The sequence below is a fragment of the Gadus chalcogrammus genome, chromosome 5 (assembly GCF_026213295.1).
Source record: "Gadus chalcogrammus isolate NIFS_2021 chromosome 5, NIFS_Gcha_1.0, whole genome shotgun sequence".
In the NCBI taxonomy this organism is placed as follows: domain Eukaryota; kingdom Metazoa; phylum Chordata; class Actinopteri; order Gadiformes; family Gadidae; genus Gadus; species Gadus chalcogrammus.
In genome coordinates this window covers 21,227,079-21,247,925 of record NC_079416.1, presented here as the reverse complement: position 1 = coordinate 21,247,925, position 20,847 = coordinate 21,227,079, and the positions used below count along the sequence as shown (strand labels likewise).

General features: G+C 49.2%; 1 protein-coding gene across 2 annotated transcripts in view; it reads left to right on the top strand.

The window, feature by feature from the left end:
* slc4a11 (solute carrier family 4 member 11) overlaps window positions 1–20,847 on the top strand; it is an 81,383-nt gene that overhangs the window by 19,838 nt on the left and 40,698 nt on the right. For both annotated transcript variants that reach the window (XM_056590221.1, XM_056590222.1), the window contains exons 2-5: window positions 4,869–4,919; window positions 7,691–7,807; window positions 17,203–17,246; window positions 18,604–18,832. In XM_056590221.1, the coding sequence (XP_056446196.1) occupies window positions 4,869–4,919; window positions 7,691–7,807; window positions 17,203–17,246; window positions 18,604–18,832 (441 nt within the window). The remainder of the gene's footprint in view (window positions 1–4,868; window positions 4,920–7,690; window positions 7,808–17,202; window positions 17,247–18,603; window positions 18,833–20,847) is intronic.

The window sequence follows — 20,847 nt, the reverse complement described above, 5'->3', positions numbered from 1 at the left end:
AGCAGGTGGTGGGCTCGGCGCAGCAGGGGGTCTCTTGATTGGACCCCCAGGGCCGGTGGACCTCTGTCCTCTGTCCTGGTGTGTGTCTGGACACCAATCCTCCCAAAGTGCCAGGGGACTCTGTGGTTTTAATTTGTTTTAAACCTGCTTTGCGTGTCTTCTAGGGAGCGAGCGACCAATTTCATTTTGGCCTCCTGTCATCACAGACACCGATAGCCCACATTAATTTGGAATAAATCCCAAAAAATAAAATCATTCCAAACAGGGTTAGTAAAATGACCACTGTATCCAACCAGAACATCCTCTCCCAGGATATCCACCAGTACATCTGTCTCCTGGGGAGAGAGATGGTGGGGGGGGGGGGGGGGGGGGGGGAGGTGTGTGAGGAAGCGAGATGGGTGGAGGCAGAAACGAGAAGCCAACTCTTTCAAATAAGTCGTGTGGTCTTCCTCTTTTGCTGGCACTAATCCGTTAGCGGTTTAGGCCGCGGGGACTCGTGTTTATCTTTCTCACGCTACGAATGAGCTCTCCGCGCGAGGCGCACGTCTCAGTAGGAAGTCTTTCATTACAGTGGTAGTCCAGAGCCGAGTCCAACAGGAGGTAGAACAGCGGCTCCGGAAGCGCACGGCGCTCTCCGGTGTAATCTCTGCTTCCGTTTGATCCTACTACGTGAGGTGTTACTCTGAGGCCGTGCGCTCTGTTCCTCCTCGCCGTGCGCTCTGTTCCTCCTCGCCGCTCCTCAGAGACCTACCCCCCCCAGAACCGGCTGGCCCCTGAAAGAGCTGTCTCCATTGGTTCAGTGCTTACTGCTCCTTTCTGGGAGCGGTGGGCGGCAATCGGAAGAACGTAAATCACAAAAAAATTCTAAAAGAAACCGATGTTAATAAAAACGGCGGAGATATCGGCATGGAAATGCGGCTATCGATAATTGAAAACATGGCAAATATCGGACGTAAACATCGCCCAGATCGATAACCCCTAATGTCTTCTTAATCTTCTAGGACCATAGTCATCTCTGGTATCTTGTTCACTGTTACAAAAATAACCCCGCAGTGAAGTAAAAACTGGTGTCAAATGGTTTATTTTCTACTGTTCTACTCTGCTACCTCAGGTCCCCTTCTGTAGGAGACACAGGAGAGCCTCTTTGGGGACACTACCAGGGTACTCATGCCCGGGTCTGGGCAGCTGTTGATTTAGTTGGCCACATCCCAGAGAGGGTAAGGCTTCTCTGACACGTATGGACTGGACTGCATTTATATGGCGCTTTTTTGTAACCAGTGGCCAACCAAAGCGCTTTACAATATTGTCTGACATTCACCCATTCATCCACACATTCACACACCGACGGCGGCGCCAGCCATGCAAGGCGACAGCCAACTCGTCAGGAACAGTTAGGTGCCTTGCTCAGGGACACCTCGACACTCGAACTAGCAACCTTGCGGTTACCGTCCGACCCGAGTTACCTGAGGTACTGCTGCCCCACGGGCTTACGGGCGTGGCAAGTTCTGGCTGGACAGTCTGGTCATGCGCCCACCTACCAGGTGACGGCCAAAGCGGTCCAATCAAACGCATGTGCACTGATCGGCGGTCAATTCACAGTAAGACCTTCTCAAACGCACACTCTGCAAAGTTAAGTGTGTGGAGCAACATTTAACCCACCGGCACCCCAGCCTCTACCTGCTTTGGTTCTGATCCGTATTGTATGTAAACTAAAGGATGGGCTGAGATATCTGACCCCATCGTGGGATGATCTAGTGCCCCCTGTGGTCAAATGTTGGTATGCTGTTGGTATTCTGTATCTGACATCTGTATGTCATGTCTTAGATCCTACAGCAGGGAGCACCAGAAAAGACTAAAGTGTCTTGCCATTTAATGAAATATATTGTTAAATCTATGACATGAGTGATTCCTCCTGACACGTTAAGTGTAACGCGATGTCAAGCGACGACACCGCGCCTTATAACGCTCACGCTCGACAACGTGTCCTCATAAAGCAAGTATCTCAAAGTCGCCGTGTGTCGTAACCATGGGGATCACTCCCCCCCCCCCCCCCCCCCCCCCGCCGGAGCTCCCATCCCCGACCGTTGTGTGTTTGAATCTGAGCCGCCACATTCCCACCCCTTCCCCTTTAATTAAAGACATGCTCTGTGGTCTGTGCACGGAACAGCTGATGGTAAACGTCCCCCCCGTACCTTCAGTCCGGCCCCCGGGGCCGTCGTGCCGCGTCTACCTAACGACCGGAGACAGTCGGTTGGATAAATGATGGATGACACAGCCAGCCCTGAGCTACAGAAACACATTACCAGCACACATCCGCTCCGAACACACCGGGGCTGACATCCAGTCAGGACGAGGTTCTGCATGGCCGCCGCGTGGCTGTCACTGCCGGCTAATGACGCCTCACACTCAATCCCAAACAGACGTGTGCTTTTCAGCTAGTCTCTAATCCAGAATGACCTGCGGCGAATTCAGATACATGTCATCAGGGGCAGGTAGGGGTTAGGGGGGGGGGGGCGGCTTGCTGTTGGAGGCCCTACAGGTAGGCTGGGGGCTTTCGGTATTGATCCCACACCTTTTGGCAGGAAGTCAAACACCCTAACTATGAGTGCACTGACCCTGATATAATGAAGTCTTAGTTTTAAAGGTGTTTGAGGTGGGAAATGGCTAATGACAGTTAGAGGACTTAAGGGGGTTTTGCAGTGCTGGGTTAATTCCCTCTTTAAGCAGAGAATAAGCCCTCAGATGGGCCCGGCTCTGATAACAATATATCATCCGTACTGTTAGGTACCATGAGAGTTTCTCTGCTACCTACCGCCCCAAAGATTCTGTGTTCGATCCCCCAATGTCCACTGCCTACCGTTATGCATCATTGAGCAAGATGCCCTAACCACTACCTGCTCCTTAATGACCTGTCTCTCTACTGTCAAACCCCTACCTGCTCCTTAATGACCTGTCTCTGTACTGTCAAACCCCTACCTGCTCCATAATGACCTGTCTCTCTACTGTCAAACCCCTACCTGCTCCTTAATGACCTGTCTCTCTACTGTCAAACCCCTACCTGCTCCATAATGACCTGTCTCTCTACTGTCAAACCCCTACCTGCTCCATAATGACCTGTCTCTCTACTGTCAAACCCCTACCTGCTCCATAATGACCTGTCTCTCTACTGTCAAACCCCTACCTGCTCCTTAATGACCTGTCTCTGTACTGTCTAACCCCTACCTGCTCCTTAATGACCTGTCTCTGTACTGTCTAACCCCTACCTGCTCCTTAATGACCTGTCTCTGTACTGTCTAACCCCTACCTGCTCCTTAATGACCTGTCTCTGTACTGTCTAACCCCTACCTGCTCCTTAATGACCTGTCTCTGTACTGTCTAACCCAGGGGTGCCCAACCAGTCGATCGCGGTCTACCAGTAGATCGCCGACAGATCCCAAGTCGATCGCGAGGGGTGAAGAAAAAAAAAAAAAAAAATTTTTTTATTTTTTTTTATTTTTTAATGAAATTAAATTTGCGCGGGACATATACGCGCGGTAGCGCATGTGCTGTTAACAGCAGTTGAAAGCCGTCAACAGTAGTTACACACTCCTATACGTTGGTATGGCTGAGGGGAAACAAGCTAAGACCTACCATTTTCACCCTGAGTGGGAGGAAGATTATTGATTATCGTTGAGAAGGTTCCGTGCGCAGACGGAATGAAACCCCCACTGAAGTCCGTTGGTTCACGATACAATCCCCCACCCCCCCCCCCCCCCCCCCCCCCCCCCCGTCAACAATTGTTCTCTACCCCCCCCCCCCCCCGCTTGAAGGTAGGTTTGCTGGTAGATCTCGGGAGGTTGGCTACTTGAAAAGTAGATCTTGGGTCAAAAAAGGTTGGGCACCCCTGGTCTAACCCCTACCTGCTCCTTAATGACCGGTCTCTGTACTGTCTAACCCCTACCTGCTCCTTAATGACCTGTCGCTAAATTGTCTCTAAATGGTGTGTCTGATATACTAAGTGTCTGATATACTAAACGACAAAATAGTAGTTTATGATTCTTTGGGTAGTTCAGTATAGTACAGAATATAATATGGACACAATCGCAGACACTGTTTCTTTTAGGGAAAAGTAAAGCCAAAAGGTGAAAACTTGAATAAAATAACTGAAACTGAGAACTGAGACGGTGAATAGATTTTACGGTGCCGGACAGCAGTGAAGCCGTGTGTCTTTGCTCTTGCCTCCGCAGTGCAGAAGGGAAGCAGAATAACCAGAAAGATTGGTAGAAATACCTTTCACCATTCATCCTCTGCATTTTAACACATGGAAAATTGACATTGAATGAATTGTACCATTCCTGTGTGTGTACTGTAAAGATACACTGGGTAGATCTATATGTATATATTCAAATATATACAGTATCATGTTGTCCATATAGAGTAGAGGCTAGCTGCTGTCTCCTTGTCAGTATAGCTCTGAAAGAGCCTGACTTCCTTGCAGTAAAGCCAGTTAGTGTTCTGATGTATTGGACTGTCCTGCCCACAAACAGATCCACTCTGCTATTGATTGTAATGAATTGGTCTGCAGTGGTTTTGCAGTGCAAGAGGAGATGGATACCCAGGCTTAATATTCTAACCACAGGTGATATTGATATCATAGCTGGGGAATACTCTTAAGTACTCCTACTTAATCAGATCCTTATGTATTCCTCCCGATCGCTCCATTGGCTTTGTCTTTATTTTAAGTTACGTTACATAGTTTGTTGTTTTACCAGTGAAATACCCTTAACCCTGACTTTAACTCTCTCTCTCTCTCTCTCTCTCTCTCTCTCTCTCTCTCTCTCTCTCTCTCTCTCTCTCTCTCTCTCTCTCTCTCTCTCTCTCTCTCTCAGAGGCCCCTCCCTCTGGAAGGTCCAAGAACGGCTACTTCTTCCAGGAAATGGGTGAGTTCCATCATTGACCAATCATTGAACAGACAATTGACGCCATTTTGTTTGCTCACTTCAAGAGGAACTAAAGATTATTATCTTTCAAGCATCTTTTGCTTTTAAAGTTTTTGTTCTGCAAAAAGTAAAACAATAGAAACTCCTTAATCCTTATTCAAAGGCGGCATGCTTGAACTGTGCCTGAACCGGTGCAAACAAAAGTAGGACGTCTTCACGACCCTCGCATGCAAATGAGAGAGAGAGAGAGAGAGAGAGAGAGAGAGAGGAGAGAGAGAGAGAGTGAGAGTGAGAGTGAGAGTGAGAGTGAGAGTGAGAGTGAGAGAGAGAGAGAGAGAGAGAGAGAGAGAGAGAGAGAGAGAGAGAGAGAGAGAGAGAGAGAGAGAGAGAGAGAGAGAGAGAGAGAGAGAGAGAGAGTGAGTGAGTGAGTGAGTGAGTGAGTGAGTGAGTGAGACAGAGACAGCTGGGACTACGCATCCGCACCAATTAGGGCCCGATGACGACCACAGACGACATGGCCGTGTTTGGGCTGTCTGCGCACTTCACGCACAGCAACACAACCTAGCTAGCCTCCTTACCCCTTGGTCATCATTAGCTGTGTTTAGCTCTTTAAGCCGTAGCAGCCGTTGACTGTCTAGTCATGTGATTGGGCTGCTTGTAGCGTTTGTGGATCTTAGCAAACTAGCTCCGTGCAGGTGTCTCTACTGTCAGAGCTAGCACGAGTGACACAACCTGTGGCAGTGTGGTTGCTCAAAGGCTTGGTGGTTTGTACCTACAGCAAGAAGGTTATAGGTTGAAATCCCACTGGGGGATTCTCTGTGTGCATCTATTCTCTTTGTGGGGCTTTTGCTTCCTGTTCACTTTTGTACGTCGGGCTTCATCTTGACATGCAGGTCATGGATGTTTGGATGTTTGCAGCGTATAGCTTACTCTATGCCCCTCCATGTGGCTGATTGTATGCTTTGGTGGACATAAGCCTCATTTGTGTGTGGCTTTGGATAAAAGCGTTGGCTAAATGACTGTACCTGTACCTAGTATTTTAGGGCAGTTCGCATTTTAGCATGCCAAGGTACTTAAGATCGTATGGTACATAGCATCTTAGCATGTTGAGGTACTTAATATCTCAGGGTACCCAGCATATTAGTATGTCAAGGTACTTAAGATCTCATGGTACGTTATATTTTAGGGTGCATGTAAGGGGTGCTTAGAAAGGCACTGTGTGGAGAAAAAAAAAGGCCCCATATAAAAATGTAATGTAACCCATTCTATTGTATTAAAGGTGACCCTCTGGTGTAGTAGCAGATAACAATACGGCCCCAAACTTTAAAGAACATTGTCACAGATATAAAAATATGTATCCATAAACCATGAACACCAGCCGTTACTTTAAAAAGTCCCCCAGGCCCCTGCAGCTAGCACCAGGGAGCTAGCCATCCCCACACACACACACACACGCACACACACACCGGAGCCTCGCTCGTATATAAATAATGAACTTTGCTCCGGCTGCTATGATAACGGAACTTCCATTAGCTCCGAGACGCGCAGAGAAGCACCCAATTAGCATGTGTGCTGCAAGGACAGAATGTGCCCACGCCGGATCCCCGCGTCTCCACAGGCCAATTACTTCCTCTGCTAACTCCGCGCCCATATACGGTAGCGGCGGCGGCGGCGGCGGCGGCGGCGGCGGTGGTGATGAATGGGTCTCGGCTCTTTCTCTCTCCGTTCGCCGGCTGAAGAGGTGTTCCCCGCCCACTAGGAGCGGGCAGCGGCACACCTATTGCCATTACATGATCGCTGACAGGCCACGGCTAACTGCGCTAACCACGCTAACCGCGCTTGTCGTGGGTGATGGCAGTGAGGTGCGTAACTGACCCCTGAACCCTCCCCGCGGCCCTCAGTCGTCGGTAACCACGGTGACCCGATGCGATAGGGCTTCGGGCGTCGTGACGTCACATGGGGATCTGTGGGCGACCGTGGCTGAGGGAGGTAGAGCGGGTTGACTGGTAACCGGAAGGTTGCTACTTCAATCCCCGGCTCCTCCTAGCTGAGTGTCGAGGTGTCCCTTAGCGAGCTGGCTGTCTGGAGCAGAGGTGGTCTGGTTGACTCCGCCGTGAATGTGTGAATGAATGGTTGTGTGACGCTTTGGATAAAACCGTCAGCGAAATCCCCTAAATGTACTGACGGCCTCGTTTGGACAGTGGTTTAGGAGCAGAGGAAGGTTGTCAAGGTGTTCTGGTCATTGTCTAGTTCCTACTCGTGATATTCGAGAAGTTGTTTGGACGTGCCCCAGCATTTCTCGGGCAGGACGCTGTGCTATATGTGCTAACGTGATGCTAACAGTGTGCTAACATGTCAGCACTGTGCTATCAGTCCAGTAACTCTTCGGCGCTGTGCTATATGTGCTAACGTGAAGCTAACAGTGTGCTAACACAGCAGCGCTGTGCCAGCAGTGCGTTAACACGGCATCGCTGTGCTATATATGCTAACGTGATGCTAACAGTGTGCTAACACGGCGGCGCTGTGCTAACAGTGTGCTAACACGGCGTCGCTGTGCTATATGTATTGACGTGATTCTAACAGTGCGCTAACACGGCGGCGCGGTGCTATATGTGCTAACGTGATGCTAACAATGCGCCAACAGACAGGCACGGTGCTACATGTGCTAACGTGATGCTAACAGTGCGCTAACACGGCGGCGCGGTGCTACGGGTGCTAACGTAATGCTAACAGTGCGCTAACGCGGCGGCGCGGTGCGGTTGTGTCCCCAGAGCAGAGGGAGGCGGAGCAGGAGGACGGCAGCGAGAGCCAGGAGAAGGGAGAGGAATCCCCCATCGCCTGCAGTGACAACATCCATCTCTATGACAACCAGAGCATCCCCGGACCAGGTCAGCGCCGACACACACACAGACGGATGGAGCGACAGGTTGGCGAGAGACAGGCAGATTAATACAAAGACAGAGAGCGGGACGGGTAGACCATGAGGGGAGCAGATAAACGGGTGGCTGGCCGGACGGACAGACAGACACACAGATGAATGGCAGGGAGACGGGTACCGCAGCAGACAAGCGGACATACATGCAGAGAAACAGGTCTATAGGTTGCTAGACGTGTCGACAGGCGGACTGGCAGACAGACAGGTGGACCGACAGACAGACAGGTGGACCGACAGACAGGCGGGCAGTGAGACAGAGCACCGGGCCTGCCTCTGGTTTCGCTTAAAGTCCTGAGATTGCCCTGTGGCTCCAGCTGTTTTATTACCGGTCATTAGACCGGCATTGACTCAACTGTGAGCCTTCCACAACATTTATACGAAGGTTAAATTGGGCATGTATTTATTAGCAAATAGTTAGCGTGTAGCCTGTATCAAAGATTTATTGAGCACATGTTGAGCATTTTAATTGTGAGCATATCCTGCATGGTGAGCCACAGACCTCTCATTGGTGCCGTCGGCGGCGGCGGTGGGAGCCCTTCGAGAGCCAGCGTTTGATTCCCCCCCGAGCGTCTGGGAGACGGCGTGCTGGGCCGTATTGATCTGGGCGTCCGGAGACTGCTTCTGACGGCCTGTCTGCCCGCTGACACGCTACAGCCCAAGTCCTCTGCCCCCCCCCCCATCGCAGGAATGCTGGCGGCTCGTCACCTTGTTAAAGCTGGGACCACATCCTTTAGAGAAACCCAGAGAATGGGTCCGCAGAACGTCAGACCGCCGGACAGAAACACAGCGCTACACTCCGACCTGATACCGAGTTATACTCCGTACTCATGTCCCTCATGACACCAGGGTACTCAACGATACTTAGCTAGCGCTCAGCCTCGGTATCCACACATGTGTTTGGGAGGTATTTGAATATCAATTCAGGATTAGAGTGCTTTGTTTTCGTCATTATTTTATGTCTATGTCTGGCCATATTGAGAAGGTTGAACCGACTGGTTTTCCTCATAGTACTATTTGTTAAACGTTCGAGGGTCCTCCCCAGGATTAAGTTCTCCATGGAGAACCGACTGCTCCCACTGCCCAGTTGTGTCCATAGAAACAAGAGGTGGGGGCGCGTGGGTTAATGTTTTCAGAGGGTTTTTGAACGTGTTTAGCAGCCGTTTCAATGTTTGAACGAGGCCTAAAGATACCAAAAAGCTCCACATAATAACGAGTCGGTCATTTAATAATCATGGATAGAACAGGAAGCAATCTTTTTCCCTTTTTTCCACAATAGCTGCTGTGTGATTTATCTAGGTGAAAAGCACTAGTCCTGCTGTGCAATTTCCTCCAACTTGCTCAATGTTCAAAACCACCTATTTGCTTTGTGATGATTGGAAGCAGGCCTACTCTTACGCTATGAAAGCTGTCCCTCACCGGAAACGCTCCGTAACCAAGCCCCACTCCGCGGCTAAACAATGTGCTAAATAATGCTCAGAATACTCTCAAACACACAACACTCAACAACATCCGCCCCTTGTTTCAACTCAAAGCATTTGTTTTCACGAAGCTCCATGCATCCAGAGAGCCTTCATCGATAGACGAGGCTGCTCTGGGCGGAGGTTGAGGATGAGTTAATCCGCCCTTCAGGAGGTGTGCGGGCGGCAGGTGCCACGGTGACTATCGGCCCCCTGAGTGCAGGTGCCCGGGATTTTACACCCCCCGTCCAAACAGACCCCAGGGGTCAACAGGTTAGTGTTGCCACGGTGACAGTCACAGGTGTGTACCGCTGCGAGTCGGGAGGGAGGGAGGGAGGGAGGGAGAGGGGGGAGAGGAGAGGGAGAGGGGAAAGGAGAGGGTGAGGATAAGGGAGAGAGAGGGAAGGTTAAGGAGAGAGGGAAAAGGAGAGAGGAGACGAGAAAGGAGAGAGTGAAGAGGAAGGAGAGAGTGAAGAGGAAGGAGAGAGTGAAGAGGAAGGAGAGAGTGAAGAGGAAGGAGAGACTGAGGATAAGGTAGAGAGGGAAGAGGAGAGAGGAGAAGAGAAAGGAGAGAGTGAAGAGGAAGGAGAGAGTGAGGATAAGGGAGAGAGAGGGAAGGTTAAGGAGAGAGGGAAGAGGAGAGAGAAGAGCGAGGGAGAGGGAAGAGGGGAGAGCAGAGAAGGGAGAGAGAGAGAGTAGATAATAGAGAGAGAGGAGGAGCGAGAAGAGAGAAAGGGAGAGGGGAGAGGAGAGAGGAGAGAAGGCAGAGAAAGGAGAGCTGTAGTGATGTAGTGGAGGGAGACAGGAGGGAGGGAGGTGAGGGGGAGACCGCGGAGAGATCCGTGCTGTTGTCGGGGGTGACAGCAGATCGTGTCGGGGTGGGGGTGCTGTCCCCGTGCGTCGCACCGCTCACGGTGTCTGCTAGCACGGAGGAGATGAGAGGTGCGAGGCGGAACTAAGTTGAAGGTAAAAGGAGACAGAGAACTCAAAGGGTCCTACCCCCCCCGCAGGCTGTGTCACTATAGCCCCCCCCCCATCACCCCCCCCCCCCCGGCTCCTCTGAGCGGTGGCGCTGTCAGAGGTGCATTGTTGCACCATGAAAGATCAGAATAGGTCTTTTTAGTTTTTCTCCCGAACCGCAACGATTGTGTCGTGGCCAGGAACCCTCCCGCTACAAACGCTTCTGCTTGCAGTCCCCCTGTCCACAGCCCGCTCCGAGGCGTCGTGGAGCGAGACATCCCCCCCTGTCAGCTGCTCCATCATCTGCACACACATTCACTCTGAGGCACTTTGAATAACAGCCTCTGAAATGCAGCGAAATGGTGTTTCATAAGCCGAGGTAAACAAACTATTAAATGAGCAATGATGGATTTCACCAGATTGATGTCTGTTCATCTTGATTTGAAGATCACGAAAGCTAATATAAAAATGATTGCTTAAAAGACAAAATGCTTTTTATGACTCTGAAGCTGTCTTTCAAGCTGTCGTCGTTTTTTGCTTTGTCACAAGTTTAAAAAAAATCTCTTTCAGTTATTGCCGCTGCAACCATCTAGACTATTTGCATGATCTCAAACATCAAATCAATTTGAAGATCCCCAACTTCCCCAACTTATTATTTGACTTAACAGGACGCTGGTTCTAAAAGACACGAAGCTCAGAGATCCCTCCAGATACGTCCAATAGCTCCCACCTCAAACTCATTTACAAAAACATTTTTCATAATGAACATAATTCTGCATTTACGAAACTCATCACAAACATTCTCATCAAGCTAGCTGACTTGATCTGTGATTCTACCAATCTCCTAGATTTTAATTTCAGCCTTCTGGCTCAACTCCCCGTGGACATTTCCCTGAACCCTGCTGCCACCACCACCATCGATTCAATTAAAATGGTTAAAGTGGATTTCGTTAAGTAGTTTTGTTTTACTGTGTACTTGAATCTTTGGTAGGCATCCTTTTGATAATGTGGTTTAAGATGGATTTAGGTTAGGGCCAGGGGTTGTGGTATCCTAGCTAAGGCTAGTTGTTAAGGGTTGTTAGATGAGGGTTAGATACTTTGGTAGCCTAGCTAAGGCTAGTTGTTAAGGGTTGTTAGATGAGGGTTAGATACTTTGGTAGCCTAGCTAAGGCTAGTTGCTAAGGGTTGATTTAGATGAGGGTTAGATACTTTGGTAGCCTAGCTAAGGCTAGGTGTTAAGGGTAGATTAAGGTTAGGGTTAGATACTTTGGTAGCCTAGCTAAGGCTAGGTGTTAAGGGTAGATTTATATGAGGGTTAGATACTTTGGTAGCCCAGCTAAGGCTAGGTGTTAAGGGTAGATTAAGGTTAGGGTTAGGGACTGTGGCAATGGCGTCCTAGCTAGGGCTAGTTGTTAAGGGTAGACTTAGTTCCGCCTGGCACCTCTCATCTCCTCCGTGCTACCAGACAGCTCTCGCACAAGTTGAATTCCGGGAGGAACATTTAACCCTGAGTGCAGATTTCTGCTCTCTGCGGTTAAGGTAAGGGATGAAGATATAGGGCATATAGATAAAGGACTGCCAGCCAACAGGTTCTGGCTTCAATCCCCGATGCCCACAGCCTAACCTGTAGGATTCCCTTGAGCGAGATGCCCCCTTGCTCCCATAGAATATCTGCTTCCACCTCCACAACACACACGGGATGTTTGTGGAACGTAGGCGCTAATGCGTGACATCTCACCCAGCATATGGCTCCGGCACGTAGACCGTGGTTTCCATTAGCTGCTCTGTGCCGACACTCGGCACCCCCTGGCGTCTGGCGCTGTCACAACAACACCCGTGGAGGTACTCCGTGCCCGAGGTAATGAAGCCGGAGGAGCGCTGGTGAGATGCAGGTCGAGGCGTGTGTGTTCTCCCGTCTCCGGACGCACGCGCTGAGATGTGTCTCCATAGGTAACCAGAGGCAGTGCACGGTTGAAAAAGGCACGCGCTTACGCACGCAGGCACACATACTCGTTGCAAGAACATACATACTCGCACAAAAAACTCACGCACGAACGCGCACACACACACAGTTGAGATGTGTCTCCATCGGTAACCAGAGGCAGTGCACAGTGCACGAGTCACGCACGCAGGCACACAGGAAAACATACTCGTGCAAGAACATCCATACTCACACCAAAAACGAACGCACGAAAGCACACACGCATGCACGCACACAGACATACGCGTACTTCTCACACAAACACATACTCACGCACGCACGCACACACACACTCCCACACACGCAGCGCAGCAGAGAGCCTTGCTCCGTGCACCAGCCCGTCGGCCTTCCCTGTGTTTTCTAGACAGCTTCCGACGGTTTCTTTAATTCTTTATTTTCACGAAGCGGTTCTTCTGCAACATTCTTCTCGATGAAACAAGCTTTTTGAGGAGAAAAGGTCTTGGGAGGGGAGAAAACTGTGAGCGACTGACAATAGAAAGACATTGAAGAAAATGAAGCCTTGGAGATGAACGTTAGAAGAAAACCAAACAGAAGACTGGCTACAGAAGAGGAGTGGAGGATTCCTCAGGACACGGCTGAAAGCTTCTTGAAGTTTTAAACAGGGCTGGACCATATACATATTGTCCACCGCTGTCGTACGATCACATGACAAGTAATATTTCCCTCCCTCGTGTAAAAACCCCCATGCAGATAACATGATGTATACCGCCGGCTAGCAAAGGGCCAAACTGCATGATCCAATCGAAGGAACAGAAGCATTTCTGTGGAGAACACAGTGTTCTGTTTGCTCAGTGAAATTATGTTTGGTGTCATGATAAAGATAAACGATCACAGAAACCACTAACGCACAAAGCACCGGAACACAGCACCACGTAACACAACACGACGCAATGCAACACAGCATAGCAACACTCGACAACGCAAGCAAACAGACAGCGACGCTGAGCAGCAAGGCACTCACAAAATCTAAGAAACTAAAGTATTGCAAAAAAAATAAGGGATTGTTCAGATATGACAAGTAAAGGATGATTGTTTTTTTGTGCATTGTCACAGATGAAATGAAACTCTTCAGTTATTCTACTGCAGCCGTCCATTTGCCTCCCAAGCATCCAATCAACTGGAAGACCTGAACTTTCCTTGTCATTTCGCCTCCCTGAGCACAGCAACGCAAGGGGACAGTTCCCCTTCAGTGATACTCAAAACAAAAGCATCACGCAACTAGGCTCAACAGTACTCTACCGTACTTAACTCTACCCAACAATACTCAACAATACTCAAGAATACACCACAATCACTCTTTATTGAATTATGATCAAGCATACCCAGTGATAATCAAAACTACTCATCGATACTCCACTATACCCACCTACTCCCAACAATACTCAACGATACTCAACTCTTCCCAACAATAATCTACTCTTCCCAACAATACCCAGCCATACTTAAAGGGGACTTATTATACCACCAGGTGTGAGTGTGATTAGCCTTACAAGCCGTTTCGAAAATCGGCCTAATATGACATCACTAGTGGGTGTGTCCACCTAGATCTGTGCTGGATAGATGAGCAATGTTTACTTCAGTCCACTGGGTAGGCTGGTAGATAGATCTATCCAGCACAGATCTAGGTGGACACACCCACTAGTGGTGTCATATTAGGCCGATTTTTGAAACGGCTTGTAAGGCTAATCACACTCACACCTGGTGGCATAATAAGTCCCCTTTAACACTACTCAACGATACACCACAGTACTCACAATATACTTAACAATACAGTCAATCAACGATACCGAAAAATACGCCACAATATCCACCTGCTCCCAACGACACCCAACAATATCCGAAAATACTCAACGAGACCTAACAACACTCAACGATATTCAACACTATCCGAAAATGCTCAACAATACCCAACGATACCAAACAACCCTCAAAAAACATCAATACCCAACAAAACCCAACGATACGAAACAACCCTCACGAAACCAACAATTCCCAACAATACCCAACAATACCAAACAAGCCTCAACCAACCAACGATACCCAGCGATACCAAACAACCCTCAACAAACCAACGATACCCAGCGATACCAAACAACCCTCAACAAACCAACGATACCCAGCGATACCAAACAACCCTCAACAAACCAACGATACCCAGCGATACCGACATTGGCAACCAACTGTCCCTTTAAGCGGACAAAGTGGTGTGAGAATGAGTTGGGCGTAAGGGAGTGTCTAATCCTTCCCTCCAAGCGCTCCCGATAACACTAAGCCCTATATTAGGGCTCTCCGTGGCCCCGGGATGGGGCCGGGGCTCGAGGTAATCCTATATGAATGTATATGAAGATCTGCCCGGGGCCGCCACCGTACCCCGCCCTCTTGAGGGACGGGATCAGCGCGGCTGGGGGGCGCTTGATAGCGAGGCTTTTGATGATCCGAGCGCACGTGGCGGCGGGCACCTCCCGCGATCGCATCGCGGCACGTGTGCACCACACCTCTGAACCTCCGTCAGCGGGGGGGCGGAGGGGAGGCAGCGCTTTGATCCAGGCTCCCTCACACACCGTCTGTATATACACACACACACACACACCCATATATATATATATATATATATATTTATATATACAGTATATACACACACTGTATCCACACACTGTCTGTATATATACACACACACACATATATATATATACAGTATATACACACACTGAATACACAAACATATATATATATATATATATATATATATATATATATATATATATATATAGTATATACACACACTGTATACACACACACACACACACTGTATAAACACACACACAAACACACATATATATATTTACAGTCTATACACACACACTGTATATACACACGCACACACACACTGAACAACAATGTGCATTGTGGGTAGTCCAGTGGGGACTCAGTGGAAGGAAGCCCGCTGTAAACCAATAGTGGGCTCCCCTCTGCTCAGATTGATAAATATGTTATGTCAGGGCTTTACGAGGGTGGGGGTTAGCTGAATGAAAACCTTTCTCTTTCTTTTGGTCACCGGATTTTTTTTCCGGTATGAAAGGCTGTGCAATAAATATATGACCCCAGGGGGGGTTTGTGTGTTACGCTTTTGGAATGTTTCTGGATGTGTGTGTGTCTGTATATTGTTTTGTGTGTGTATGTGTGTGCGGGTAGTTATGTGTGTGGGTATGTGCAGGCAGGTACTCTCCTTGTACCTTGTCCTGTTAAGGACCTCAGTCTGTTATCTGAGGACCAGAGCTGTGTCCCCGTTAGTAGAGTATGTATGTGTTATCTGAGGACCAGAGCAGTGTCCCCGTTAGTAGAGTGTGTATGTGTTATCTGAGGACCAGAGCAGTGTCCCCGTTAGTAGAGTGTGTATGTGTTATCTGAGGACCAGAGCAGTGTCCCCGTTAGTGGAGTGTGTATGTGTTATCTGAGGACCAGAGCAGTGTCCCCGTTAGTAGAGTGTGTATGTGTTATCTGAGGACCAGAGCAGTGTCCCCGTTAGTAGAGTGTGTATGTGTTATCTGAGGACCAGAGCAGTGTCCCCGTAAGTAGAATGTGTATGAGTTACCTGAGGACCAGAGCAGTGTCCCCGTTAGTAGAGTGTGTATGTGTTATCTGAGGACCAGAGCAGTGTCCCCGTTAGTAGAGTGTGTATGAGTTACCTGAGGACCAGAGCAGTGTCCCCGTTAGTAGAGTGTGTATGTGTTATCTGAGGACCAGAGCAGTGTCCCCGTTGGTAGAGTGTGTATGTGTTATCTGAGGACCAGAGCAGTGTCCCCGTTAGTAGAGTGTTCAGGTCTTATCAGGACTCCTCTCCTCTTTCACTAGGAGCTTACAGAGACTAGGCTCTTGACATTTCCTTTCTTCGACTTTCCTCTCCTCAAGCCGCCTTTAATCTCTATTCCATCATTTGCTTCTCCCATGGTTAACACTCTGTAACTTCTCACTGTGGGTTGAATTAGCCCATTGTGCTACTCCGGGGCTCACTGTACTGTATTAGAGGTTACTAGAGGATACCTCTGCTGGTAAGGGGGAACTGTTTGAAGAAGAGAGCATGTGACAGATGACAGATGCAACAGATGCAAACTTGAGTACAACCACTGTAAATTGCCTGAAACATACTTACAGTGGCAATTATCTTTGGAGGTATATCCTCGTTATACATTTTCACCTTCTGAGCTCTTGCATTTTTTTGCAGCTAATTCCCATCTAGCTCATTGAATGTATTATGCCTCTGTGGAGAGGACAGTGTTTAGAGACAGGAAGGCGTGTTATAGGGGAGAGGTATTGACGTGTAGCGCAGGTCCACAGCTGGGTTTCCTACTGACTACATTGTTAGAAACCACTAGGGGGGTTGAGCCACACCATGCCGCCCGGTTCTGCTGAGATCTATCACTCATCCCTGCTGGAACGCCTCTGTTACTCTCTTAGTCATCAGCGATCGCAGCCTGAGTTTGACTGCGTTACGAATGAGATGAAATTTGTGAAACAAGCAATTTTCACTTTCAACAGGTCTTTATCAGGATTAACGGAAAGAAGTGAAGAAAAATACAAAGATTTGAAAAGCTTGTATCAAAAGGCAATATGATGAGGTGGAATCTAAGCTAATCAAATATAGTGATGCTAGCCATGTATCGCTGCTGCCAAGCACATAGCAATGCTAGGCATGTGGCGGTGCTAGGGACGTAGCGATGCGTAACATGTAGCAAAGCGCGCGTGTTCAAGAGCAACACATGGCGAACATGCAATCTGTTGCCTATAATGGAGTAGACAGATGCTGCTGTCAAATCCCAGCAATGAGGTTTCAATAATAGTGACAGCTAGCTAAATACCCTAGCTACACCAGCCATGTAGCCCGGCTTAATCAGTATCATCCCATCTTCTAACTGTTGTTCTGTCCCCCAGACCCAGATGACTCAGGCTGTGTGTTACTGAACACTTCCAGAAGGGTAAGAGCATCAAGTTCTGTCGTCGTAAAAGTTCTCTGTTTTATAATAGAGGTGCAAAAAAATGCACCGTACAGTATTGTTGCATAACAGAACTTTATCTTGATGAAATATTCATTGTTATTGTTCAATTGTTATGATGTTGTGACTATTTGCAGAGTAGTACTTTGACACTGGGTTATTGTGAATATGTATTTATGATTATGATGGAAGGTTACATATCCCCATCTGTGTTGTGCCAGACTGTATAAATTATTTGTTTTCTTACAAATAGTAAGTAACTGCCAGATGTCCATTTTGCGTGTCCTTTAAATGTGATTTGTTTAAATTGCATTAATTATTTTGCATCGCATTAAAACATATGCGATGCAAGCACAAATCCCAGATGTTTATAAATCATAACCATCTTCTAATCCTCCATCACTTTATTTATCAGTGTGCTGACTACTCACAGTACAAATTATAAAGCCTTTCTTTAGCCTAGATCTGATTTGATCCATATTTTACAAAGATGTTAATTCATTTTTTAATTAAAACCTAATTAAAAATTAAGATTCAGAAATTTCATCCAGATATTTAGGACAAAATATGTTATATGATATTATAAACGTTCAACTTATTCTCCATAATGTGCACTTAATTAAGAATGTACAGGAGCTGACACACCATTAAAACATTTCCTCCACCTCCTCTACCTCCTCTACCTCCTCCACCCTTCACCTCCTCCACCTCCTCTCCTGCACCTCATCCTCCTCCCCAAACTCCTCTTCCTCCTCCTCCTCCTCCTCCTCCTCTCCCCCTCCTCCTCTACCTCCTCCTCCCCCTCTGCTACCTCCCCCACCACCTCCTCCTCTACCACCACCACCTCCTCCTCTACCACCACCACCTCCTCCTCCACCACCACCACCTCCTCCACCTCCTCTACCTCCTCCACCTCCACCACCTCCTCCTCCACCTCCTCCACCACCTCCTCCTGCTCCTCCTCCTCCTCCTCCACCACCTCCTCTACCTCCTCCTTCTCCACCTCCTCCACCTCCTCCACCACCTCCACTACCTCATCCTTCTCCACCTCCTCCTCCTCTACGACCACCCCCCTCCTCTACCTCCTCCTTCTCCACCACCACCACCACCTCCTCCACCACCTCCTCCTCTACCACCACCCTCCCTACCACCACCACCTCCACCGCCTCCTCCTCCCCCTCCTCTACCCCCTACCCCCTCTACGTCCTCCACCACCACCACCTCCTCCACCACCTCCTCCTCTACCACCACCCTCCCTACCACCACCACCTCCTCCTCCCCCTCCTCTACCCCCTACCCCCTCTACGTCCTCCACCACCACCACCTCCTCCACCTCCAGTATGTGACCCTGATGAACTTTGAGGAGGAGGTGCGTGCCCACCGGGACCTGGACGGGTTCCTGGCGCGGGCCAGCATCCTGCTGGACGAGACAGCCGCGTCCCTGGACGACGTGCTGAAGCGCATGCTGACCCACGTGGCGCAGGACCCCCACACCGCCGAGCCCGGCTGCAACTTCGAGGAGGTGATGAGCATGCTGTTCACCGACGCCGGAGCGCAGGAAGTCAGCGGTGAGGCCCGGCGCCACACGCCCTGGAAGTCAAGTCTGTTTTTCTGTGCGGGGGGGGGGGGGGCGCTCAAGGGGCCTTCACAGGCACACACCTGAGCACACCACCACCTTCTGCCCCCTCGTTCAGCGGGTCTTCGCTGGGGAGGGCGGGAGCTGACACACTTAACGATTCAAACATCTCTCGCTCCTCCTCTACCTCCATCTCCTCTTCCTCCTGGTCCTCTATCTCCTGCTCCTCCTCCTCTTCCTCCTCTATCTCCTCCTCCTCCTCCTCTACCTCCTCCTCTACCTGGACGGTATCAAGTGGGGGGGGCAGAGCATCGAGAACCTTATTGTTTAGAAAGTAGTCGATGAGCGAACTCAGGCTCGCTTCTTCACCGAGTTGCGCCCCAATGGTTGCAGCTTTTTGTCTGCTCCATGTTTTTAACAGAACATGAAGGCATCCTTTCTTCTTTTTTGGGAGACTCAATGACCAATGTGGGTCCTGAGGCTAGACCAGTTGAGAACCACTGCTCCCCCGGGGGAAAACATAGCCCCCAAACCCAGAGAGAAGAGACCATGAGAAGGCCCCAGGACAGAGACCCCTCCCTCCAGGGGCGGCCAGCAGTTCAATCAGGAGCGTTTGGCTAGACATGTGATGGCAGGACAGCCTGGCCTCCAGCAGATGGAGGGACTCACGCCCAGTACATAAAGGTACTGGGTTTGATACCCAGCATCACCTATAGGCATCCTAGAGCAAGTAGCCTCTGCTCCTTAATTACATCAGGCAAGGGTTGTTCAATTAAGCTCATTCGGTTAGGATGTAATCATCTGCTAATTGACTATCATGTTAACACTTACGATGATGACGCTGAACATCGTCCGCATTTAGTAAAACTAGCTTTTTTTTTAATTCTTTGAATAAAAGAAAAAGGAGGTTGAACCGATTAGAACAGTATTCACGCTCACACACAACGTAATGTACAGAGCGCATGTGTTCCTCTCATACTTCAGCACACTCAAGCCGAAAAGTCTTCCCTGTAACGCCGGCAATCTGTCCAATTCCGCCGACACTCAGGAATGCTGCGCCGTTGTTCCCGGGATTTAACATCATCGTTCCGGAACGTTGTGCCACATCGTTCCGCTCTCACTCCGGAGCCTTCCGCCGTGGTTCCGGAGTGTTCACGTGTAGTTGAACAATGTTCCGTGGTGGTTCCCGAAGCACGGGTTGTTGTTGTAAAACGGGTGGTTGTTTGCCACCGATGTAACTATTGACCCATTACGTCAAAACGTTCACGTTTCCCTGAAATAGGTAATAGGTAATAGGCCTCTGCTGGGGTCCTAGTGATGGGAGGACAGAATGGCGTATTGACAGTGCCTTTTGTGACAACAACGCATTTATCCATGAAAGAAGTGTTTATTTTATAATGGAGGCATGGTTATGGTGATTGGGTTCCTGGGGAGAGGGGGGAGAGGGGGGAGAGGGGGGGGGGAGAGGGGGGAGTGCTTCCCAGCAGCAGGTCATCTAAAGGACACTGCTGTTTTCCTTATTAGCAGCCCCTTGACGTCACGTACAGGAGCAGTGTTTTCCTCCGTGTTGTCCGGGGTAGCTAGGCCTCTTACCTTGGCCAGTGTTGTCCTTAAAGAGCACCTATTATGCTTTTTCGACTTTTATGACCTATAAACGTTGTTATAATGATTTATAGTCATGTTTAGCCATACTAAAGTGTCAAATAATGACGTACATGCATTTAGACGTGTTCCCTGCTGACAGTCTGGGGTGGCTGTGCAGAGCGCTAAACACTAGGGAGGCCGGTCGCCATTCACTTGTTCACATTTCCGGGATTTATCTACGTAGAACTATCCGGTGTTTCCATGTATGGTAATGCCCTTCGCAGGTCTTCCGGAAGGTAACCAATCACAACGGAGTGTTGACAGAGAATGCTGAAAGCGCCCAGATGAGAGGAAGAGTTTCCCGAAAATCGACATCATTTTTTTGTGCTGTGATTCGTGTCAGGTTGCGCTATAGGAGTCATT